The 27821-nt window shown below is 36.1% G+C and overlaps 1 protein-coding gene across 5 annotated transcripts in view; it reads right to left on the reverse strand.

Annotated features, from left to right (window-relative positions):
* CYLD (CYLD lysine 63 deubiquitinase) overlaps positions 1 to 27821 on the reverse strand; it is a 67764-nt gene that overhangs the window by 31600 nt on the left and 8343 nt on the right. For all 5 annotated transcript variants that reach the window (XM_045987755.1, XM_045987758.1, XM_045987757.1 and 2 more), the window contains 2 exons: positions 27301 to 27603; positions 24910 to 25015 (listed from right to left, as the gene is read on the reverse strand). In XM_045987755.1, the coding sequence (XP_045843711.1) occupies positions 24910 to 25015; positions 27301 to 27603 (409 nt within the window). The remainder of the gene's footprint in view (positions 1 to 24909; positions 25016 to 27300; positions 27604 to 27821) is intronic.

Genomic DNA, 27821 nt, shown 5'->3' on the forward strand with positions numbered 1-27821 from the left:
CATTTTATATTTACATTTTACATAAGAAAAAGGCCACTTTTTTAGAAAAAGAAAGTAATACTGAATTAATTATATCTAAATCATGCTTGGTAAGGTTTATAAATCATGGTTGGAGGGGGGAAAGATTTCAGTGTTAAACTAGATCTTACATAGGTCAGAATACGATCAAATGAAAAATTATTTTAATTCAAAAAGTATACTAAGTAGCCATGACTTCAACCAAGTGATATAGTAAAAGCTGTTTACTGATACTCTGATGATGCCAGTCGAGTGTCTCCAAGTACACAGGAGAGCTACTGTGAAAGGTAAAATCCCTCAGTCCCTGGCAAAAGTTCCCAAATGACAGCACATAGATGGACTAAAGAAAGCGAATTCCCACTGTTAACTATAACTAGCAACACGTACGTCCATGTTCCAAAGATAAGCACATGCACACGAGACCCTATAGACATGACATAGTGAATGGTGACAGTCACGAAGACAGCAAATGGTCTTAACTGAGGCAGCCCAGTGGAACCAGAGGGCCACATGGACAAGCCATTGGTGGCTGTTCGGCTGGGGTATAGGGGACACCGCACTGGAGTTGTAAACAGTGGTTATCTGCGGCCAAAGACTTTGCCTGAGAGAATGTCAAATACTGATTTTGAGGAATAGATCTATTCAGGGGAAGGGTCACATGTCACATCTAACTTGCCCTCCAGCAATGACATGCCAAATACTGTTTCTCTGTCATTACTATGTTCATGATCCAGAACCAAAGCCTTCCACCTTAAATGAATTTTAGGAGATTACCATCTCAGGAAAAGGTAAGTATGGGAAAGTATTTAATGGTGCCAAAGCATTTCTCACGGTATGAGAAAGTAAACAAGGAATTGATCCAGCAGGCAATTCTGTGAAATTAAAACAATTCTGCTTAAGACATATTAAAGGAGATAGTGTGGTCTGTCCACCAAATGGTATGTACAAAAGTGTGCACAGCAGCCTCATTCAAAATAACCAAAAGCTGAAATAATCCATTCTAAGCGAAACTGTTCCTACAGCAGAGTACTACAGAGTAATAAAAACAGAATAAACTACTGATGAACACAGAGACGGCGTTGTGTAAAAGAAACCAGACGAAGAATATCCATTATATATACACACAGCAGGACGACATTCAAAATGATAAAAGTAGATATGTGTCCCTACAATAGCCAAAATAAGTGTCCATGAACAGATGAATGGATAAAGATCTGTTACACACACACACACACACACACACAGGAATATTACTCAGCCATAAAAAAAGAATGAAATCCCCATGTGCAATGAAATGAACAGATCTAGACGGTATTACGCTAAGTTAAGTTAGACAGGGAAAGAAGAATACTATATAATTTCATTTATATGTAGAATCTAAAAAAGCCAAATAAAACGAACAAGAAACAGAGTCTTAGATACAAAGAACAAACTGGCAGTAGACAGGGGCAAGGGGAAGTGGGCAGACAAAATAGGTAAAGGGGATGAAGAGGTACAAACTTCCAGTTATTAAAAAAAAAAAATCACAGAGATGTAATGTACAGCATAGAGATCAGAGTCAATAATACTGTAATAAATTTGTAGGGTGATAGATGGTAACTAGACCTATCATGGCAATCATTTTTTTATAATGTATAAAAACACTGAATCATTATCTTGTACAACTCAAACTAATGTAATATTCTATATAAATTATAATTCAATAAAAAGTTATAAAGTAGCAGCTCATCCATCACTCCTGTTAATTTAATCAGAAAAACAAAAATCTCTTAGAGAATCTTGGGTTGAAAATCATGACAATAAACTAGTGAACAATAATAATCAAACCATAAGAAATGTCTGTGAATTCGAATGACCCATTAAATTGAGAAAAATCACTTAATTGATGTACTGCTTAACATCATCAGCCACAAGAGCATAATTCAGACCCAAATGAGAGTTTAATATCCACAGAGAAAGCTACTAGAGAAAATATAAGTTTACTTGGGTAAAATGAGGTATTATAAAACCAGATACCAACGGACCATACTTAACAAAACTACACAAAGATGTCTATGAGGCAGGATTGCTGATCAAAATAAATGCCGTCCTTATATTTTAGATTATTTTATACGAAAATTTGTTGGGGAAAAAAGCTAGAAGGTCCCATCAGATGACATTGGAGTTACATACTCAGATCTAGTGCTTCAAATTAACCTTCTGGGCTCTGTCTCATGAGCAGGAGTCCTATCTATACAAACAACATGCAAGGTGATTCAGACGTCAATCGATCTCTGTGGAAGGCCATCTAGCATTCTCTATCAGAATGTAAATACACATAGTCTTTGACCTCATGACTCTACTTCCAGGAAGTTACCTTCTTCAAAAATATCTTATGAATATTTGGTATGAATATGAGCAAAATACATCCCACTTAAGTAGTCAGATGAATACAGATGGCATGGTGTTGAGAGAGAGAAATAATACATGCAAAGACAGAATTTGTATCCAAAATGATCTGAAAATGCTGGAAGACTGGATAGCTTTGATGACATAAAATTTCACAGAGACAAAGGCAAAGTCCAGCTGAGACCCTCCAAATCAACTGTATGAGCACAGCTCAGAAGCAGACATATGCAAGAACAAAACTGGGGATTTAAGTCAAGAGTTAAGTAGAGTATCTATTAATTTATTGATTTATAAATGCAAACATTTATCCATAGTGCAAAGAAGGCAGTACCGTGGTCTCTGGGAATACAATTCAGACTGTGACAGGGCTGTCCCCAAAACTTTTTGGTCAATTTTTTCTTTTTTGTCATTAACAACCATTGGCCCACATGTCAATTACAGTATTCCATTTCCCTCCAGATGTGCAAGTGTTAAAGAACATTTCCAACAAACCAGGTCTTATTCAGAGTATCCGGAAATCATGCCACAGGAAAATGGCTAAAAGGACTCAAGCTTTTTAGGATGGAGAACAGATGAAGGTTCCAAAGACACTCAGCTTTTAATATCTAAGGGTTGTTGTAAGGAAGAGGAGCTGGATTTGTCCTGTCTTAATCACCAGCTCCAAACTAGAATCAATGCATGAAGTTATAGGAAAGTAGATCTAAGCACACATCATACAAGGAGTGCCTTTTTCACAATCAGATCCATCTAAAAAGAAATATTCTGATTTCCTTTAGGCAACGGTGACTCTTCTATCAAATGAATACACAGTTCTCTAAGATGTGGATAGTAAACAGGAAGCTATCTTTTAGTTACACTGGAACACATGCAAACCAACACATATACATGAAGGTATTCACTGAAGCCCTGTTTGTAAGAGCAAAAGATTGACAACAACCTAAATGCCCATCCGTAGGGAACTGGTTAAAAAAAAAATCATGGTATATTCATAAAATGAAACACAATGCATAATTTAAACAAAAGATTAAGTATGCAATTCATAAACTAAATGAAATGAGGCCTAAGATCTATTATTGTTAACTTACAACAGCAGGTACAACTTCCACTTCTGGAAAGATGACTAGACATACCTTTTCCTATTCTTCCTCGTAAGTACAACTTAAGATTCTGGACATAACATGCAAAACAAAAATTAGAAGACCCTGGAAGGTGGACAGGAGAAGGCAGATGAGGTGGGAAGCTCCAGATCTAAGGAACAACACAGTGGAAAATTCCAACACAGTTGGAAAATTCCAACAAAGGCATGGGGAGCCTAGACTTTCTCTCATGTAAGGATGTCGGAGAAAGCCAAGTCTGGAGCCACCACCTGATAACCAAGTACTCCCACCTCCTTGGTGTCAGAGGAGAACACATGGAGAGCCTAGACTTCCATCTCTGTCCACTTGGTGGGGTGGGACCAGAGGAGGTCTAGTGGAGAGTCAGAACTTTGACCATAGCCCAGCAGTGATGACACCATACTCATCACAGTGTCACTGGAGACCAACACACACCTCTACCAAGCAGGAACAAGGAATTTCCATCTCAGGTATCAACAGAGGCCAAGGGAGGCACAGCTTCTGCTTCCACCTGGCAGTAACACGGTAGCATGTACCCCCCTCTTCCCTGGCCAGAGCACTGTCAAAGAAAGCTGGCTAAAAGTTGGCTCTAGATCTAGAAGGATCTAGAGTCTCAAAACGTAATACCCAACTGTCCAGGTTTCAAACAAAAATCATGCATTATACTGAGAACCAGGAAGATCCCAAGAAGAACTTTTTAAAATATTTTATTTATTTATTTGACAGAGAGATAGAGCCAGAGAGCACAAGCGGGGGAAATGGCAGAGGGAGAAGGAGAAGCAGGATCCCCGCTGAGCAAGGAGCTGATGCAGCACTTGATCCCAGGACCCTGGGATCATGATCTGAGCCCAAGGCAGACATTCAACCAACTGAGCCACCCAGGCATCCTTCAAGAAGAATTTGAAAAGACGGCTAATAAATGCCAATACTGAGATGACAGAAAGTTAGAATTATCTGACAAGGATTTTAAACAGCCATAATAAAAATGTCTCATTAAGCAATTACAAACACCCTCGGGGAAAAAAATGATAGAACAGAAACCTCAACAAAGAAACAGAAAGTCTCAGCAAAGAAACGGAAGCTATAAAAAAGAGTGAAATGGAAATCTTAGAACCGAAAAAAACAATAACCCAGATACAAAGTTTGGTGGATGAGCTCAATAGCAAAATGGAGGAAACACAGGAAATCATGAGTGAACTTGAAGATAGAACAATACAAATTACCCAGTATGAACAACACAGAGAAAATAAACTTTAAAAAGAAAGAAAGAAAGGAAGGAAGGAAGGAAGGAGACTCAGGTCCCTGTGGGACTTCACAAAAGATCTAACATTTATTTCATCAGAATCTTAAAAGGAGAAGAGAAAGAGGGGGCAGGCCTGAAAAAGTACTCAAAGATAGGCAGGCTGAAACTGTCCAAATGTGGCAAAAGACATAAACTTACCAATCCAAGAAGCTGAGCAAGCACCAAACAGGATAAACCCAAAGAAATTCTATGCCAAGACACATCATAATTAAACTTAAGAAAACTAAAGGCAAGGAGAAGCTCCTGAAAGCAGCCAGAGAAAAACAAAACATATAGGAGGAGAAAAAAAAAAAAAAAGCAATTCAAATGAGAGCAGATTCTCACCAGAAACCAGAGAGGCCCAAAGGAAGTAGCACAGTATTTTTCAGGCGCTGACAGAAAAGAATTCTTGATGCAGAATCTTATAATCAGTGAAAATATCCTTCAGGGATGAAGGAGAAAACAAGATATTCTCAGATGAGGGGCAACTAAAATAATTTGTCACCAGCAGATCTAAAGGAAGTTCTTAAAAGAAAAAAATGATCAAAAACCGGCCCAGACAAATATACCCAACTGATTTTTGACAAAGGTACAAAAGCAATTCAGTGGAAGAAAAGTCTTTTTCAACAACTGGTGGTGGGACAATTAGACATTAAAAAGAAAAAAAGAAAAAGAAAAATACCTGTACATAAAAAATTAACTCAAAATGAACCACGGGGTTAAGTGTAAAATCAAAAACTATACAGTTTAACTTTAAAAAAATGGAAAGAACTAGAATGTGAAGAAACCATAATTCTCATATATTGCTGGTGGGAACATAAAATGTGCAGTCACTCTGGAAAACAGCCTGGCAGTTCTACTAACGATGAAATATACAATACCATATGACCTAGCAATTCCATTCCTAGGCATAGACCCAAGAGAACTAAAAAGTATGTCTGCACAAAAACTTAGAACATGAACGTTCATAGCAACATTTTTCATAAATAGCCAAAAACCAGAAATACAAATGGCCATCAACTGACGAATGGGTAAATAAAATACAGTGGACCCTTGAACACCAGGAGGGTTTGGGGCCCTGATTCCTGTGCAGCTGAAAATCTGCATATAACTTTTGACTCCCCCAAAACTTTACTAATAGCCTACTGTTGGGAAGCCTTACTGATAACATAAATTGTCAATGTTAACAATGTAACCCATTTTGTATGTTTTATGTATCATATGCTGTATTGTTACAAGGAAGTTAAGTTAGAGAAAGGAAAATATTATTAAGAAAATAAGGAAGAGAAAAAAATAAATACATTTACACTACTGTACTATAAAAAAATCCATGGACCCACACAGTTCAAACCCATGTTGTTCAAGAGTCAACTGTGCACTATATAATGGATTGTTGTGTACCCATCAGAAGGGCTCAAGTACTCATTCTACAGCATGGATGAACCTTGAAAAGATTATGCTTAAGTGAAAGGGACCAGACAAAAAAGGCCATAATTTTTATTCTGTTTACGTGAAATGCCCATATAGCAGCATATGGTCCGTATGTCCATAGGCAAATCACAGTGACAGAGAAAAACACATCAGTGTTTGCCAGACACTGAGTATGAGTACAGAGTTTCCATTTGGGCTAATGAAGTTGTGGAACTAGACAGCGGTGACAGCTGCCCAATACTCTGAATGTTCTTAACGTCACAGAATTGTACATTTTAAAGGGGTAACTATTCTGTTGTTTCAATTTTATTTTGATTTTTAATAAAACTCAGGAGAAAATCAGGGGCAAATCCCGTAAGTTAAGGGCCCAGTCCAATAGACTGTCCTCATTGCGACACCAGTCACCAGTTTGTCTGAGGTACTACTGACTGACTAGCTCTAAATCAGTGTTCCCAGGAACCCTTCGCTGGGTTCCATAATTTGCCAGAATAGTTCACAGAACTAAGGGCAACACTTACATTTACCATTTTATTATAAAGGATGTAATAAATCATACAGATTAACAACCAGATAAAGAGAGACTTAGGGCAAGGTGTAAGGAAGGGGCACAGAGCTTCTATGTCCTCTCCAGAAGCAAAACCCTCCTGGCATCTCCAGATTTTGAGCAACCTGAAAGCTCTCGAAACCTTTTACTTTAGGGATTTTTATGGAGACTCTCTCAGGTGGGCATGATCAAATATGACTCCATTTCCAGCCCCTCCCTCCACTCTCCTCTCCAGAGGATAGGGACTGGAGCTCAAAATTCAAATTTCTAATCATGGCTTGGTCTTTCCAGTGACCAGTCCCCCCCCCCCCTTCCATGCAAGAGCCCTCCAAGAGTCATCTCCAGTAGAACAGAAGACACTCCTGTCACCCACGAAAATCCAAGGGATTTAAGAGCTCTGTGTCAGGAATCCAAGTCAAAGACTAAATATTAGCAAGAATTGAGCATACATATAAAATATATTTAATATATAGTTATATTAACATACATTAAATAATACATATAAACTATGTATTTAAATAATATACTTATAAAACATATATATGAAATTACATACTACCACAGAATGAAATAGTTCTCCGTAATAAAAAAGACACATGAATGTGTCATAATGAACTATACTGAGTAAAATACATCAGACAAAAAGAGTACCTCCTGAGTTACTGCACACATATACAATTCCAAAAAATGTGGACAAATGTATATTGATACAAAGAGGATTGATGAGTGGATTTTGGGGGAATGGGGCAGGTAGAAGTGGGAGGAAATAATCCCAAAGGGCATCCTTATGGGTGACAGATAAGCCATCTTGATTGTGAATTTAAGAAACAAAACAAATGAGCAAAGGGAGGAGAAAGAAAGAAAGAAAGAGAGAAAGAGAAAAGAGAGAAAGAAACAGGAAGAGGAAGGGAGGGGGGAGGAAGGAAGGAAGGAAGGAAGAAAGAAAGGAAGGAAGAAAGAAGCAAACCAGGAAACAGACTCTTAGCTGGAGATGCAGAGAACTGATGGTTACCACAGCAGAGGCAGTGGAGGGGGGTGGGGGGGAATGGGTGAAACAGGTGAAGGGGATTAAGGACTGCGCTTGTGATGAGCACCAGGTGATGCACGGAAGTGTTGAATCTCTAAGTTGTACACCTGAAACTAGATACTACACAGTACATTAACTGGAATTTAATTAAAACCTTATACACACGCACACACAAAAAGAAGACAGACATAGAAAGAAAGTAGGTAGTTGGGGGTCAATGTTGGGAGGGAAAGATCTCACATACCCCTTTTAAAATTCTGTGCGAATGTGCACGCACTGCATAATGTAAAAAGCCAAATTAGCATTACATTCCCAACCTCCAACACTAAAAAAAGAAGACACAGGCTGGACTAGAAAAAGCAGAAATGTGTAATTTAGGAGTAGCACTAAATGATCTGCTCTAGCACAACAGCTTTAAGAATGTGAACACGTCAAATTAACTATGTTAGAGTTTTTAATATTTGAAGCAGAAATGAAGAAAGAAAAATATTTTAAAAGAGATTGAAGATTCCTGCATCTTGGAGTCAAAGGTATTCCTCAGAAGCCCACTGTAAGAAGCAACTGATGGTGATGAATTCTCTCCTAATCTTATACAGCTGCTAAACAGCTTTAAATGCTGGGAATATTAATTCTGTCCTACAAATGAAGGTAATTGGGCAAGAAAAAGAAACTAAGGAACTAAAGGAAACACTATGACTCTCTTTTTCTCTCCAAAAAGGGTGCTAATGATGACATGAAATACAGATGAAGACCCATTCAAAGCAACTAATTTTCATTTAGACAACTTTACTTTTTAAGTCTATTTGCGAGCTTTATTTTGTTGGCAAAAAGTATAATTTGTGTATTACATTATAAAAGCTGGTATCATTCTTAATTATCTTCTATTCAAGGTTTATGAAATCAAGCTTTAAAAGGAGAAGGAAGAAAAAGCATTATTTTCCTTTCTTATCACTGCTCTGAGAGCCGATAATGATGACAATGAGAGCCACTGATCTAGAACATCAAAGTGTGCCTGACAGGTGATTCCCAAGAGATTCATGTAACTAATTTTTATTATTTCAATCCTACATCACTATTTAAATAAAACAGAACTGTAAATGTTTTTGAAGATCAATAGTATTAAAGAATTCCTTTGTCGGGTCATATATAATTCCATCACAGGAGAAAGAGAAATGGTAGCTCTTCCTTTCATTTTCTTGTTAAGTGCTAGTGTAGAACCCAAAATCATTTACATTTCAAACCAAACTGAGACATGGAAAAAATATACAGAAAGTAATACATCTCAAGAGTTTGGGGGGTGGGGGAGGAGGCGTTTCAAATCTTTATTCTAATGCAGACTAAGAAAAACATAACCATTATACAGAAGCCAACTTCATATTTCAGGTATCTTTTTCTTTCTTAAATTATTATACTAAACTAGTGTTCTCCTAGTCTCCAAATTTATTCAATGTAAGGAATTATATTCACTTATAAAGTGCAAAATTCAAAGAAGGTAGGTAAAAAGGATGGTTACACTAATAAGATTTTGAGTTTTCAAAAGCACCCTTTGGAAACTTTTTGTGTAGTTGCAAGTTTTTATTTCAATTCCAGTTAGTTAACATACAGTGTAACATTGGTTTCAGGTGTAGAATTTAGTAATTTGCCACTTACAACAAGCAGTGCTCATCACAAGTGCCCTCCTTAATTCCCACCACCCATCTAGCCCATCCCCTTGCCCACCTCCCCTTCAGTATCTCTCAGTTTGCTCTCTACAGTTAAGAGTCTGTTTTATGAAACCCACAAACATATCTGATTTGGTAAGACAACTTAAATTACATTTATCCATGTGATTTTGGAGAAACAACATTAGCACAGAACTGGTTACCCCTGTAAGAATACTTCAATAATGAAAGAAACTTTAGTTTACAAGGGATTCTCCCTAGCCATCCAGCAAGTCAACATTAGAGAAGTACCATAATTCACAGAATTTGCTTTGGACAGGATTTCTCAGCCTTAGCAATACCGCCATTTTGGACCAGATCATGTTCTGCTGTGGGGGCCGCTCTACTGCCTTGTAGCAGCATCTCTGTCTCCAACCACCAGATTCAAGTAGTACTCCCACCCCACATGTGATGGTCAAAAATGTCTCCAGACATTGTAAAACGTTCCCCAGGGTCAAAATCACCCCAGGGAGAACTGCTTGGCTTAGAAATGGAATGACCTTCTTACAAACATTTTGTACCAAAGCTTAAAAACAATTACCAAAAAAATAAAAATAAAACCCTTTAAAAATTCAATATAGTGTGAACTAATACTGTATTTCAAATAATCAGAACCTTAAATGGCTGGTGGGTATTATGAAGGAGAGCACTTGTGATGAGCACAGGGTGTTGTATGGACACAATGAATCACTCAATTCTACACCTGAAACTAACAGTACACTGCATGTTAACTACCTGGCATCTAAATAAAAACTTGAAAGTAAGGGGGGAAAACTGCAAAATAAAATCCATCATACCTACCCAGAGAAATCCCCTTTTTTCTTGAATACATGTTCTCCACATTCCAAAATATATATTTTAAAATAAAGCTGTAATAATGGAGTAAGCTTACACCAGACCTCTTCCCCTGAAATAAGAAACTTAAACTTTGACAAATTACATAAAAACAACTATCTGCAGACAATGGAGATTGAAGAAGAAAAAAAAAAAAAGAAAAGAAAACCCAACGGGCAGAGTATGAAGAAGACCCAAGGTTTTCAAAAAGGGCATAACACAAGGATATAATCCAAAATTGCTCAACATACTTTAAAAAAAAAAAAAAAGAAAGAAAGAAAGGAAAAGAAAAGAAAATTGTGACCTATTCTCAAAAGAAAAAAAAACACAATGGATACCAATCCATAGACTATTTTGATTTTGGAATTGGCAGAGAAGAAGAATTTTAAAGGAACTATTATAACTACGTTTAATGAGGAAAAAGAAAATATGCTCACAGTGAAGAAGACAGCAATATCTCACCAGAGAAAAAAACTATTTAAAGAAACAAACGAGAAAGAACAAGATGGAAGTCTTAAAAATACTTCTAAAAACTTAAAAGGCAATATCTGAAAAAATAATTCATTGGATGAATGAATTTTACCCCTAAAAACACAATGTGGACAAGAGAAGGGGACATCAGTAAAATTCAAGATAGAACAGCAGAAATTTTGTGAAGAACATATACATGAAAGTGTGAAAAAACTAGCAGAGCCTCAAGGACTGCAGGCTCTATACCAAAAATTGGATACATTCTAAGATATATCCATCTGAAGCCACAGAAAGAGGGAAGATTGAAAGGGACAAAGAAAGCACTTGAAAAAAATGATAGTCAGAATGTTTCCTACTTTGTTAAAAGATATAAATGTACAAATCCAAGAAGTTTAGTAAACTCCAAACAGGATAAATATGAATAAAACTATGCAAGGGACATCGTGGTTAAGCTGCTGTAAGCCAAATATAAGGAGAAATCATCAAAGTTCTAAGACAAAAACAACATACTACATTACATACAGAGGGATAGTAGTTTAAATGGCAGCTGATGTTCACGAGAAACTATGGAGGTTAGAAAATGCTAGAAAATTACTGGAAAACAGAACAAAAAGAAAAATATTAAACCAGAATTCTATATACACTCAAAATATCCTTCAAATATGACGGCAAAATTAGGAGAAATTCATTTCTAGAAGAACTATATCTCAGTACATAACAAAAGAAGTCCTTCAAGATGAAGGAAAATGCTAATTTGGATAATGTGGATCTTTCAATTTCTTTAAAATATATATGATTTCAGCAAAAAATACATTTTCTTGTGGGTTTTTAATGTATATAGATGTGACATACATGACAATAGCATAAAGGATGGGGAACAGATAAAGACTTACATGGTAGTAAGGCATCTACATTTTACATAAAGTTGTATAATATTAACCCTAACTACACTAAAATATTAAGAATATATATTATAATCCTTAGAGAATGCACTAAAAGCAACAGGACAATGATATCCAGTTAAAAAGCCAATAGATTAGCAAAGAATTCTTAAAATTTTCAAACAATCTGCAAAAAAGGGAAAAAAAATATATATAAGAGGGAAGAAAAAGAGAGATAAATAAAAAATAGATAATAAAATTATAGTTCTAGGGGCACCTGGGTGGCACAGTGGGTTAAAGCCTCTGCCTTCGACTCAGGTCATGATTCCAGGGTCCTGGCATCGAGCCCCGCATCAGGCTCTCTGCACATCGAGGAGCCTGCTTCCTCCTCTCTCTCTGCCTGCCTGTCTGCCACTTGTAAATAAATAAATCTTTTAATGAAAAATAATAGTAAAATAAAATAAAATTATAGTTCTAAACTCAATAATACCAATAATTACACTAAATGTTAACAGATTATACAACAATGAAAAGACAAAGATCATCAGAATAGATGTTTTAAACTAAATGCTGTCTAAAAAAAAATGGGAAATGAATGTGAAAATGAAATGAGGAAAGGGAGAGAAAACATCTCAATCTAACAACACAGTGGAGGTAAAGCAGAAAATTAGAACAAATAGAAAACAATTAGGCAGTAAAAATAAATCCCATTATCAGTAATGATAAATATTAATAGGTTAAATCTTCAGTTAAAGTACAAAAATTGGCAAACTAGATTAAGAAAAACAGATATCCCACTACATGCTGTTATAAGGGACATACCTAAAACATAAGTAATTAAAAAGAGAAATACCTGGAAAATACTAACAAAAAGAAAAATCTATCCATGCCACACAAAATAGAATTTACGGCAAAAAGAATTACTAGCAATGAAGACACTGCCTCTCTCTTCTTCTCCCTCTCATTCTCTCTATATATAGACAGACTATATTAACAATAAATAGTTCAAATTACCTGGAAGATATAACAATTCCAAACTCTAGGTACTTAAAAATTCTAAACTTGTATGCAGCAAATAACTATTTCAAAATTAAACACTTATAAAATTAAGAAGAAATTAACAAATCCATCATTGTGTTAGGAAGTTTTGACACACCTTGTTCAGTAACTGATAGATCTAGCAATTTAAAGCTCAATAATGATACATAAAATTTGAATAGCATAATAAATTAGTTTGATCTAAGGGACATATAAAATATGTATGCAATGCATGCAGGCTACAGTTGGAGCAAACATGTTCTTTTCAAGTCTACACAGAACATCTCTGTAAACTGATCATGTATTAGGCCATAAAGTTAGCCCAACAAATGTCAAAGGACTGGTATCATATTCTTTTACCATAGAACAACTGAATTTAAAAAATTAATAATTACCCAAAAAAGTCATCTAAAAATATAAAATCATATTTTAAAATAGCTCATGTTACATTTTTAAAAAAAGCTTCAAATTTAATAACAAGATAACTAGATAATAAATTTTGTGGAATGTAGGTAGATGAATACCTAAAATCAATAGCTTTAGATGCTTTACACTAGAAAAACTAAAAATTAATAAACTGTTGAAGTAGTCAGAAAGAAAAATGAAAAAACCAAAGGAAAAAATAATAAAAAAACAAATTACTAAAATAGAAAACAAATGGCTAGAAAGGATTAAGAAAGCCAAAAGATAAGGTATTTTGTTTTGTTTTGTTTTGTTTTTTTAATAAATGAAAGCAAGAAACCTCTAATAAAACTCCTGGAAGAAAAGAGAGAGACATAAACAACTGTTCAAATGAAAACAAGGACACAACCGCAGATGCTGCTGAGATTAAACAGAAAATAAGAGATTTTAAAAATGTTATGCCAAAAACTTTTATGCCAAAAACTTTAAAAACAAAGATTAAATGGAAAAATTCATTAAAAAATAACACTTCCGTGGCACCTGGGTGGCTCGGTGGGTTAAGCCTCAGCCTTCAGCTCAGGTCATGATCCCAGGGTTCTGGGATCGAGCCCCGCATTGGGCTCTCTGCTCAGCTGGGAGCCTTCTTCCCCCTCTCTCTCTGCCTGCCTCTCTGCCTACCTGTGATCTCTGTCTGTCAAATAAATAAATAAAATCTTTAAAAAAAAATAATAACACTTCCACAAAAGACTTTGAATAGCCAAAGCAATCCTAAGAAAGAAGAGCAAAGGCAGAAGCATTTTATTTCCTGACTGCAAACTATACTGCAAAATCTGGTATTGGCATAAAATCAACACATAGACCAATGGAACAAAAAATGAGAGCCCAGAAATAAATTCAAGTATATACTGTCAATTAATATTTGCCAAGGAGCCAAGAATACTCAATGAGGGAAAGGGTAGTCTCTTCAATAAGTGGTAATGGGGAAACTGGAAAACCACACACTTAAGAATGAAACTGCATCCCTATCTCATACTCCTTAAAAAGTGAACTTGAAATAAATTGAAGACTTAAGTGTAAGACCTAAAACTGTAAAACTCCTAGAAGAAAACAAAGGGAAAAGCTCCTTGACATTGATCTTGGCAGTAATTTCCTGGACAGGACAAAGGAAACACATACTACAAAAGCAAAAATAAATAAATGAGACTACACCAAACTATAAAGCTTCTACACAGAAAAAAGGAAACTGATAAAAATAAAAAGGAAACCTACAGAATGGGAGAAAATATTTGCAAATACTATAACTACTAAGGGGTTAATACCCAAAATAAGTAAGATTTTGTACAACTCAACAGCAAAAAAACTAAGGTCATGATTTTAAAATGGGCAGAGGAATTGAACAGTTTTCAAAAGAATACATACAGATGACCAAGAGGTGATATGAAAAGGTGCTCAACATCAAAGATTATCAGCGAAATACAAATTAAGAACCTGAGGAACCTGTGGAACACCATTAAGCATAGCAATATGCACATTGTAGGAATCCCAAAAAAGAGAAAGACGGAGATAGAGAATATCTGAAGAAATACTGAGCAAAAACCCCAAATTTGATGAGAGGAATAAATATAAACATCCAAGATGCTCCACAAACACCAAGTAAGATCACTTAAAGAGACTCCCACACCAACACATCAGAATCAAACTTTCAAAAAACAGAATCTTTTTTTTTAATATTTTATTTATTTGACAGAAATCACAACTAGGCAGAGAGGCAGGCAGAGAGAGAGGAGGAAGCAGGCTCCCCGTGGAGCAGAGAGCCCGATGCGGGGCTCGATCCCAGGACCCTGGGATCATGACCTGGGCCGAAGGGAGAGGCTTTAACCCACTGAGCCACCCAGGCGCCCCCCAAAAAACAGAATCTTAAAAGCAGCAAGAGAGAACTGACTTGGCATATACAAGGGATCCTCAATAAAGACATATACAGATTTCTCATCAAAAACTTTGGAGGCCATGGGGCACCTGGGTGGCTCAGTGGGTTAAGCCTCTGCCTTCAGCTTGGGTCATGATCTCAGGGTGCCGGGGTCGAGCCCTGCATCGGGCTCTCTGCTCAGTGAGGAGTCTGCTCCCCCACTGCCCTGCCTGCTTGTGATCTCTCTCTCAGTCAAATAAATAAAATCTTTAAAAAAAACTTTGGAGGCCCATAGACAGTGGGCCAATGTATTCAAAGGACTAAAAGAAAAATACTGTGAACCAAGAATCCTGTATCTGGCAAAACGGTCGTTCAGAAGTGAGGGAGAAATTAAGATATTCCCAGATATACAAAAACAGAGTGGAATCTTGTTTCCACTAGACCTGTCCTACAAGAAATACTCAAGGGAGTCATGCAGGGTGAAATCAAAGGACATTAGATAGTAATCTTAAGACATATGAAGAAATAAAGATCTCAATATTAAATACACTGGCAATTATAAAAGCCAGTATTTTGTAACAAGGGTTTGTAACACTACTTTTGTTTTTTATATGTTTTATATGTTTCAAGAGAGTCATCATTTTTTAAAAAACAATTAGCCTAAAAGCTAGTATTATTGTAACTTTGGCTGGTAACTCTACATTTTGTTTTCTACATAATTTAAGAAACCAATGCATTTATAAAACTTAACCAGTTTATGCTCTACAGTGTACAATGTATAAAGATGTAATTTCATAACAGCAATAACTGAAAGGGGTGGGGTAGAGCTGTAAAGAAGAAGAGGGTTTTTTTTTAATGTTGTTGAAATTAAACTAGTACAAATTTAAATTAGAGCATTAAGAATTTATGATGTCAAATGTAATCTGGTGGTGAACACAAAGAAAATCACTATAATACATACAAAAAGAAGTGAAAAAGGAACATTTCACTACAAAAATCAACTAAACACAAAAGACAACAGTAATGCAAGAAATAAGGGTGAAAAAAAACTGGAAGGCATATAGAAAACAAATAGCAAAATGATGGAAGTAAGTTCCTCCTTAATCAGTTATTATTTTAATTATAAATTGGTTAAACTCTCCAATCAAAAGACAGAAATTTGAATGGATAAAAACACATGATCCAACCATATGTTATCTATAACAGACTCACTTTAGATCCAAAGACACAGAGAGATTAAAAGTGAAAGGACAGATACAGATATCCAAAGCAAATAGTAAGCAAAAGAGAGCAGTGATGGCTCTACTGATATCAGACAAAACACCTACATGTTAATGAAAGGTTCAATGCAGCAAGAAGACACAATTATAAACATTTACATACCTAATAACAAATCAGCAAAATCTATGAGGTAAAAGCTGGGTGAATTGAAGGGAAAAACAGTTCTACAATAATAGTTGGAGACTTCAATCCCCCCACTCTCAATAATGGATAGAACCAGACAGAAATAAGCAAACACAGGACTTAAACAACAAACCAACTAGATAGAACAGACATACAAAAAACATTCTACCCAACACCAATATACACATTCTTCTCAAGTTCACCTGGAACATTTTTCAGGATATACCATATGTTAGGCCACAAATTCTCAACAGACTTAAAAAGACAGATACCCTATGAAGCATCTTCTCAAGAGGATGAAATCATCAACAACAGAAGTAAAATTAGAAAACCCAGAATTTATGGGAATTAAACAACACACTTTTAAACAATCAATGAATCAAAGAAATCACAGGAAATTAGAAAATTCGTAGAAATAAATGTGAATAAAACCCAACATACTAGAACTTAGGGGATGCAGTGAAAGCAGTATTAAGAGGGAAATTCATAGCTATAAATGCTTACATTGAAAAACAAGAGAGATCTCAAATCAACAACCTAACTCTACAACTAGCTTTGTCAAGCTAGTTTACAAGATCTCTACAAAGCTAGGAGAAGGAAGGAAATAAAGATTAGATCAGCAATTAACAAAATACAAAATAAAAGAGAAAATCAATGAAATCAAAAGTTGGATTTTTTAAATCATCAACAAAATCGAGATAACTTTAGCTAGACGGACTAAGAGAAAAAGAGAGAAGACTCAAGTTACTAAAATGAGAAATAAAAGTAGGAATATTAGTACTGATTCCTTTTTTTATTAGTACTAATTCTACCAAAATAAAAAGGATTATAAAGAGTACTATGAACAAAAAGTAAACCCAAAAAATGGGAGAAAATACTTGAAAATTAAATATCTGGTAATGGATTAATATACAGAATATATAAGAATGCCTAATTTTAAAAAAATGCCTAAAATGACATCCAAAAAAAAGTAAAAAATGGGCAAAAGATTTGAACAGACATTATCTGCAAAGAAGATATACAAATGGTCAATAAATACATGAAAAGATGCTCAACATAACTAATCATTAAGAAAATGCAAATCAAAATTACAATGAGATACCACCTGCATACCAATTAAAATGGCCACTATCAGGAAAACAAAATAAATGTTGGCAAAGATGGGGAGAAACTCAAGAACTTGTGCATTTTTGGTGGGAATGCAAAATGATTCAGGCACTGTGGAAAACCTTGTGGTACTTCCTTGAAAAACTAAAAATCTATTTACCATATAATCTAGCAATTCCACTACTGGGTATATCCCCAAAAGAAGTGAAGACAGGATCTCAAAGAAATACCTTTATACCCATGTTCAGAGCAGCACTACCCTCAACAGCTAAAACATGGGAGAAACTCAAGTATTCATCAAAAGGTAAACAGATTAATCAATGTGGCATTTACGTATATACATATACACATTTACATATATACATATATAATGGACTATTATGTAGCATGATAATGAAGGAAATTCTGACTCCTGTAACAACAGGGATGTTGTTGAGGACATCTACGAAGTGAAAAAAGCCAATCATAAAAAGGCAAATACTACATGATTCCACTTATATGAGGTCCTCAGAATAGTCGAAATCATAGAGGCAGAAAGTAGATTAAGTAGCTGCCAGACGCTGAGGGTGGGGACGGGAAGTTACTGTGGAAGGGGTGTAGAGTTTCAGTCTTACAAGATGAAAACTGTTGCAGAGATGAATGGTAGAAAGGGCTGCAAGACAAGATGAATGTGCTTAATGCCACTGAACCATTTTTGAAAATGGTTAAGACGGTAAATATTATGTGCATTAAAGAAAAAATGTTATGTGCATTTTACTACTAGGAAAAAAATTTTTAAATTTAAATACAGGCTATTTTTACAATTTGTTTTTTGAAATTTTTTAAACAGGTGCAGATTAGCAAGCTGGCCCAAGCACTGTATGAATACGATGAAGTTAGAATGATTTAATATTGGGAAATTAGATTAAAAAGAAAAGAAATAGAAGATTATGTCAACAGACAAAGTCTGATAAACTTCAACATCCATTCATGATAAAATTCTTAGAAAACAGGGAACAGTAGATAACCTCTCAAACCTGATAAATGATGGCTACGTATAATAAAATCCTAGGGCAAAGATCACACTTAAAAGTGGAATGCTTTGTGAGATTAAGAGTCACTTATGGTTTGTCTCCCTCCCAATCCCATCTTGTTTCATTTATTCTTCTCCTATCCCCCTAACCCCCCCATGTTGCATCTCCACTTCCTCATATCAGGAAGGGGGGGCTGGGAGAGGGGGAGTGGGGTTATGGACATTGGGGAGGGTATATGCTATGGTGAGTGCTGTGAAGTGTGTAAACCTGGTGATTCACAGACCTGTACCCCTGGGGATAAAAACACATTATATGTTTATAAAAAAATAAGAAATAAATAAAAAATTTTAAAAAAAAGTGGAATGCTGGGGCGCCTGGGTGGCTCAGTGGATTGAAGCCTCTGCCTTTGGCTCAGGCATCCAGCCCCGCATCAGGCTCTCTGCTCATCAGGGAGCCTGCTTCCCTTCTTGTCTGCCTGTCTCTCTGCCTACCTGTGATCTCTGCCTGTCAAATAAATAAATAAAATCTTTAAAAAAAAAAAAAAAAGTGGAATGCTGAAAGCACTCCCTTTCAGAGGAGGAGCAAGACCAAGACCGCTGATATGACCACTTCTATCAGCATGTATTAGAAGATTCTTAGAGCTAGGACTGTAAGATAAAAAACCTATTTTAAAAATAAAAGATACAAGGATTAGGAGGAGGAGTTAAACTATTGCTATTTGCAGATGATAATGACTGGTTACTAAAAAAGTAATGACGGAAAATTGAGCATTTAATAAGATTTTAATAAGATCGTCTGCAACAAAACTCAGCAGACAAAAGTTAAGAGATAAGACGTTCGCTAGGATGGGTAGAACCAAAAACTCAGATAATAATAAATGTTGGCAAGGATGTGAAGAAGTCAGAACTCTTCCACAGGGCTGGTAAGAATGGAAAATGGTGCAGCCCCTATGGAAAACAGTCTGACAGTTCCGCAAATGATTAAACACAGAGTTATCAAACGACCCAGCAATTCCACTCCCCGATATATGCCCAGAAAAACGAAAGCATATATCCATGTACAAGAAAAGCATATATCCATGTACAAGAAAAACTTGTACATGAATGTGTTGGCAGCACTGTATATAGCGAAAAATGGAAAGAATTCAAGTGTCCAGCAACAAATGGATATACAAAATGTGTTACATCCATATAATGGGATATGATGCAGGCATAGAAAGGAATGAAGTACTGATACATGTTACAACACAGATGAAGCTTGAGAACATTAGGCCAAGTGCAGGAGGCCAGTCACAAAAGACCACATGTTATATGATTCTATTTCTCTGAAATGTCCACAATAGATAAACATACAGAGACAGAAAGTGGCTTAGTGGTCGGTTAGGACTAAGGAGGAGGAAGAGATAGTGGAGGAATAGCTAAAAGGTACAAGGTTTCTTTGTGAGGTGATGAGAATATTCTAGAACTGACTATGCTGATAGATTTGTAAATACACTAAAATAAACTGAATGGCACACCTTCAATGAAGGAATTATACGGTATGTGAATTAGATTTCAATACTACTTTTTTTAAAAAGTTGACTGTATTTCTATATATCACAAAAAATTATTTATTAGAAAATATGGCTGGCTGGGTGATGGACACTGGGGAGGGTATGTGCTATGGTGAGGTCTGTGAATTGTGTAAGACTGATGGATCCCAGACCTGTACCCCTGAAACAAGTAATACATTGTATATTAATTTTTAAAAATGTTTTACTTTATAACATATCAGAATGCAAGAAATGGAGAAACGTATACAATTTTACTAAAAAGAGATTAAGTAAATGAATGGTAATGTAATGTTCATGTATTAGACATTTCAATATGATAAAGATTTCAGTTCTCCTCAAATGATTCTACAGGTTAACTCCAGTTCCAATCAACATCCCAATGGAACTCTCCTATAATATTTGAGAAGCCGATTGTTAAACTGACAATGAAGAGGCCAACACTATGAAAAAGAGCAAGAGGAGAAATGTACTTTTATAGCTAGATGGCTTCTTGTCAAGCTAGGATAATGAAGGCCTAGAGGTCTTAATGTAGGGAAGGAGGAGAGCCCCCAAGGAGATCCATGTGTAGTACGTTGAAACTGGGTCTATACGCAGGAAGCGTGCTGCATCAAACTGGGGATGTGCACCTCACATCCTACACAAAATCACATGTAGGTGGACTCGTAGACTTAAACGTGTCTATGAACCTTTTAGAAGACAATGTGGAATAGCAGGAATATTCGGTATTCGGAAGAGCAATGAGGCCAGACTAGTGCTCACACAAGAACATATTATAAAGAATCATTAAAAATAATGTGGTACTGAATGACAAACGAGCAGACAGAATAGAAAGTCCAGAAATACATCATGGTGTATGTAGGAATTGAGTATGGTAAAAGTGGCATCTCAAAGGAGTAGAAAAAGATGAAATTTCTTTTAATTTTATTTACTTATTTGAGAGAGAGAAGGAGAGATAAAGCATGAGCAGGGAGAAGGAGAAGCAGACTCCCCACCGAGCAGGGAGCCCAATGCGGGGCTCGAACCCAGGTCTCTGGGATCATGACTTGACCTGAAGACAGACACAACCAACTAAGACACCCAGGACCCCCAGAAATAAACTTTTTAATCAAAGATGTTGGGACAACTGGGTAACTATCTGGGGGAGAGGGGACTAAATTGGCCCATAAATCACACTATGTATCACATGAAATAAAAATGGATCAGAGAGAGAGAGAGAATAAAACCACAAGAGTACTGGAAGAAAACATGGGGAAATTACTTTATAACCTTGGGGTAACTCAAAATATATAGGCCATTAAACAAATCTGATAATTCAACTATTGTAAAAATTTAAAATTCTGCATGGTAAAAACACCTAAAGCCAAGTCAAAATACATAACACTAAGTAAACTAAGATGTTTACAAAAGGCAAATACTATGTGATTCCACTTATACGAAGTATCCAAATAAACAAATTCACAAAGGCAGAAAGTAGAAAATAGAAGTTACCAGAGGCTGAGAGAAGGGAGGAATGCAGAGTGATTTAATGGGTATAGAGTTTCTGGTTGAGATGATGAAAAAGGTCTTGAAATAGATAGTGGTGATGGTTTCACATCACAGTAAATGTATTTACTGTGTCATTGTCAATGTCATTGAACTGTACACCTATAAATGCTTAAAATGGTAAATACTGTTACGTTAATCTTACCACAATTTTTAAAAATGAGGGCAACCAGGCAAAAAGGACTAAGGACAAATGAGAGTTCCAAGTAGAGAACATTTGCATCTCATATCACAAAAGTGTTCACTTCCTTAACACATAAAAAAGAAACTGGAAAAAAAAACAATAATCCAATTTTAAAAAAGACAGAGGTATTAATATACAGTTCAGAGAAAAATACAAATTGCCCTTAATCATATGAAAAGATGCTTAACCTCATTCATAAGAGAAATGGAAATTAAAACCATACTGAAACATACTTTTCACCTCTCAGGCTAGAAGAAAAATTTAACAACATATCTCATGGCAAGTATATTAAAAGAGTCACTCTCCTACTCTGCCTGATAAGAATATAAATTGTTGGGGCGCCTGGGTGGCGCAGTGGGTTAAAGCCTCTGCCTTCGGCTCAGGTCATGATCCCAGCGTCCTGGGATCGAGTCCCACATCGGGCTCTCTGCTCAGCGGGGAACCTGCTTCCCCCTCCCTCTCTCTGCCTGCCTCTCTGCCTACTTGTGATCTCTGTCAAATAAATAAATAAAATCTTTAAAAAAAGAATATAAATCGTTATATACACTACTTAAGACAATTTGATAATATTTAGAACAATATAAATGCATGGGCCTTTTCACCAAGCAACCCCACTTCTGGGAATCTGTCCTATCGATTTGCTAGCACATGTGGGAAACATACATGGACAAGGTTATCACAGCATTATCTGTAATAGTAAAAAGTTAGACACAATCCAAACATACATCAGTAGAAACCCGGTTAAATAAATATAATGGAAAATTATGCACTGTAAAAAAAAAAAAAAACAACAACAGAAGAAGAACTTCTCTACTCAGATAAACAAAGAACTCCAAGACATAAATTTAAGAGAATAAAACAAGGTGCAGAATAGTGTAAATAGTATTTTTTTCATATAAAAAGGGAAGGGAAATATGTATGTTGTATAAAGAAATTCTGGAAAGATACACAAGAAAATAATACAAATAGCAGTGGGAGGCAAGGGATGGAGTGAGGAGGCAACAGAAGTGCAGGGACAGAATGGAAATGAGATATTTTACTGTACTTTTTTTATTTTTGCTTTGAGATATAGAAATGTTTTTCTTATTAAAGTTATTTTAATGACTTCATAAGGATTTCTAAGTCAAAGGTATATGCATTAGTCAACTCAAATGAAACAACATGCATTTCATTACATTTATGTCTTCTATCTCAAAGGAAAAAAAACCTAAACTTTTTCTACTTAATTATACATGTGAAGTTTTTAAAGAGGAAGTATACTGATGTCTCTAACTTACTCTGAAATGCTTACAAAAATAAGACAGATCAGTGCATGGATAGAGGGATGGATACATAAGAAAGCAAGTACAATAAAACGTTCACTGTAGAATCTTGGTGGTAGGTATAGGAATGTTCAGTCTAAAATTCAAGAAAAGCCAAGTATGGCAGACTTTTACAAGCCAAAATCGAAATAAAGCTATTATGTACTCTGGCTGTAAAACTAAAAGCTATAGTAGAAAGCATTTCCCAGCTCAGCAAAAGCAAGCATTTATTACTTGCCAAGCCAATGGGGAACAGGAAGGGCAAACAGGGCAGACTTGAAGGAATCCTAAGGTCATCTAGCATTAGCCCCTTCGTTTTAACAAAAAAGATACTGAGGACCTGAAAGGACCTGTGGGGAACTCAAAAGTGTTCTGTGTCAAATTTAGGAAGGGAAAAACAATGGCAGCAGAAAAATCATTTTTTTCGGCTATGATTCCTGCTATAGTAAAATTCAGCTTTTATAGAATTAGAGACAAAATATATTTCCATGGAAACAATATTCCCAAGTATCCATCTGAGGCTGAGAAGTATGCTTTTCTATGCAAGACTTCACATCCGAAGTGTACACACAGGATGTGGGGTGAGGGGGTACTAAAAAGCAGAGCTTTACAATCAGATGGGTCTAGATTTGAATTCTGGCTCTACCACTTACCTGATCCTAGCCAGTCTTAGCCCTAGCTAAGCCCCAGTTTTTTATCAGCAAAAATGGGAATGATTAAGACCTTATAAATTTGTCAGGAATGTAAAGAAGTACAAGTTATCTAATTCATGGATTCATACATTGGTGGCTACTGAACGTAGGCTTTCTCACATTTACTCATAGTTGCATAATGCTCAATAAAAGGCACCACCTCTGAATGCCTGTCAGTTTCATGAGTAACTTACTAGCAGCTGACCAGCCTGTAAATGGGATCCTACTAAGAGCAGGAAGAAGATGCTGTTGATTTCACCATCAACAGGAATTTATTAACTGGTTGACAGCAGCTATTAGGTGCCCTATGTTTGAGGGAAAATAAAAGGTTGCTTGATGGTTTGGGTTTTGTTTTTTTTTTAAAGATTTACTTATTTATCTGAGAGTGAGAGAGAGAGAGAGAGAGAGAGTATGAGCAGAAGGGGCAGAGGGAGAGAGAGAGAATCTCAAGCAGACTCCAAGAAAAGAGTCCAAGGCAGGACTGCATCTCACAACCCTGAGATCATGGCCTGAGCCAAAACCAAGAGTCAGACACAACTGACTGCACCACCTACGCGCTCCTTAATTTTTCTTTTTTTAAGGTGTAAAGATGAGTGATCTATTTCTGACTATACAGCCATGAAGCCTGATCAATTACACCATCTCAAAACTGGAAGAGATCTCATAGGACATCCCGCAAAAATCCTCTCCCCAGTAGATCAGATGACATTACATGACCAACGTCTCCTTAAAGCCTTCTAGTTTAAACCAGCTTCTCACTTGCTATATTATCTGACCCTTCTAATGATCAGAAAGGGCCTTTTTTTCCCACTTAGAATAACCAGGTGATGAAAAGTTAATGATAATGTATAAATGCCAACCCACACTTACCTACTTTTGGAAATAAAAATCTGTAAGTGTTGTTTTCACTTGGGGGTAAGAAAGGATATTCTCTTTAATAACAATTCCATAATATATAAAAAGTCCAGTTCCAAAATGCATCTTGAAGTTTGTATTTACATTCTCATAACAAAAAACAGCTTAGAAACCTTGCCTTATATTTATATATATATAATATATAAAACAAAGAAAACATACCTGGGATGATATCATTGATGTGCAAGAGAATTGTACTTTCAACACTTGCAAAACTACAAAGCTGCACTCCATCAAATCTGCCATCCCAATTGCCAATAGGATTATCCTAGAAATCAAGTAATAGAATAAAGTTTTAAACTCTTCTCAATAAAACATGAGTACGAACATCTACATTTTCCAGAAAAGGATCTCCCAAAAGATTTTACACTGGCCAATTTTAACTATCTTTCATAAAAGAAAAAAGAATATATCAGAAATAATTGCCACAGTAATCAAGTTTTTGGTTTGCTTTTATTTATTTGGTTTTTGTTTTGGTTTTGGTAAAAATGAGATCCAAGAATAATCAAGTTATAGTAAGCTCACAGATGAGCAAGAAATGGAAAGTATTCATCATACTTTATTGTACAACAAATGCTAGTCTACATAACACTCATCTGCACAGGAAGATTGATTAATAATACATTGTTTCACTCAGAAATCTGCCTCCAATTAACCCTAGCTTGTTCTAATCACTCTTACACTCCCTGAGCACTTAAATATTCCATTTGAACCCCTGCATGCCCTTCTGTACACAGAAAATCTATTTTTTAATGTTCCTTTGACATTGTAGGGATACGCAAGAGTTCCCTCCGAAAGAGATGTTTACATTTAATTCTCTTATATTCCAATTAGCACGAAGTAGTACAGTGCTGTCCACAGAGCTAGACTAAGAGATGGGCCAGTCAGACAAGTGCCCTGAGCACCAATGTATACATAACAACATGCTGTCACCAGAAATAGATGGAGATGAAGAATATTGCATTTGCCAGAACTTTCCTTTCAAGGAGCATACTAGAGGGGTTGGGAATGTACAGTTGCACATGCCAACTGAAGGGCAGACAGAGGCAGCGGAGAAGCTGGTGGGGCAAAGCTCTAGGCAGCCTGCCCCGAGGAAATAAGGTGATCCTCAGGACTGCCAGCTAAGGAAGGGGAAGGCCTACAGGGTTTTCGCCAAGTATGAGGTCCAAACGACCTGAAGCAAGGGAAACTAACCCCAATGACCAGTGGCTTCTTTCTCTAACCCTCCCCCCACGCAGCTCACAATCTCTTCTCCAAGTAAATATAAAAGGTATGCTTTATCATTAGCTATCCTGAGGGACCCACACATTTTCCTCTGTCTCTAACGTTTCACATGGCAAATGTTCAGTAAATGTTTGTCTAAACAATATAGTAATGTTTGCCTAATGGGTATCAAATGGCATTTCCTAGAATTTCCAAGCACCGGATAAACTGATGCTAGAACATTCATACCCTACCAAACAGTATGCCTGAGTAGATAAAAATAATCACAAAAACATCGTGAGTACAAGAGTCTATTAGTCACGATCTCTCCTAACTCATTCTAGTGTTTAAAAATTCTGTTTGAGTTTGTTCTTTCGACCTAACAAACTCTTGTCCACAGTTCCAATCTGTGATAAAAATGTTCTCAGATTCTTTCTTCTCCTTCTCTTCATGCCCACAGGTAATGTTCAACTTGTCCTATTGGAATGTTTCCATTATGAACAAATATGACTGTAAGGTAACATTAAAAATGACACAAAACAATGAACAAAAGGACAAACACTGCTGGATTCCACTTATATGAGGTACCTAGAAAAGGCAAATTCTCAGAGACATGAAGTGGAATCCTGGCTACCAGCAGATTACTAGCTGAGATGGGTAATGGAAGGTAGCATTTAATGTGGACAGAGTTCCAGTGTGGGATGATGAAAAGCTCTGGAGATGGGGGTGATGGTTGCACAGCACTGTGAATATAATTAAATGCCATGCAACTATGAACTTAGAAATGGTGAAAATGGTAAATTTTATGTGACATATATTTTACCACCATGAAAAGAGATAAGGAGATACTCTAATCATCTTTTCCTCTAAAGCAATGTGCTCTTCCTCTATGCAGGTTATTTTCCATAACTGATGTTTACACTACTCATTAAAATCAGATCAGCCAATAAGATTTTGCAAAATACTATAAAAAGAGAACCACAGATTAGGGGGGGAAAAAAACCACCTTTGGAAAAAAAAAAAAAAAAAGGCATCACATAACACATTTGCGTGGGTTTGTTTGGTTTTGTTTTTGGTTTTTTTTTCTGTTTATTGGTCAGCTATCATAGAACAAATTTAAGGATTAAAACATTATTCTAGTTTATTCAAGTTGGAAAAAAGAGTAAGTGTAACTCTATATCTAGACTCCTGTCCCATCTCAATGTTCCTTTACCAAAGATAAATTAGAAGATGTTTTTTAAGTTACTCCAAATTAGTCCATTTTAAATATTCAGAGTGCTTAATTTGTACCTAAAATTGGCCATAAAACTGACAGACCCACAAAGAGAATATACTCCAAAAGTTTCTTACCATGTCCACACCAACAAAATATCCTAAGCTTTCTTTTCCTGGCAAGACATCACAGAATATAACTGTGCCAGACTCTATAGTTTCTCCAAGCTTCAAAGAAACTCTGGAGTTTATTTCCAGAGGGGGAAGTTCCATCTGCATCGTGTCCCCTGGACCTGCAAAATCACTTTCCAATCCATTGTCATCATCTTCTAGGATTTCTAGCTTGTCCAACGCAACAAATACGCCACAGTCTTCATCACACTGAAAAAGCTGTTTCCCTTGATATATCCCATCAGTGAAACCTTGGCCACGACCTTCTTCCTAGTTTTCAAATGAGAGGGAAAAAAAATGATTGATAGATAAAGAGATGGAGGAAGATGACCCATAAGAAAAAAGATCCACTCTGGGGATTTCGGGGAAATCACTGGGAAAATTCTAAATGACACATACAAGAAATATAATTATTAGCAGCTGCTGTTGAACTGAGTGTCTAAAAAAGAATAAAGAGGAAGCTATATCTGATGCTGAAATATAATTAA

Source organism: Meles meles, chromosome 19 (genome assembly GCF_922984935.1).
Source record: "Meles meles chromosome 19, mMelMel3.1 paternal haplotype, whole genome shotgun sequence".
In the NCBI taxonomy this organism is placed as follows: domain Eukaryota; kingdom Metazoa; phylum Chordata; class Mammalia; order Carnivora; family Mustelidae; genus Meles; species Meles meles.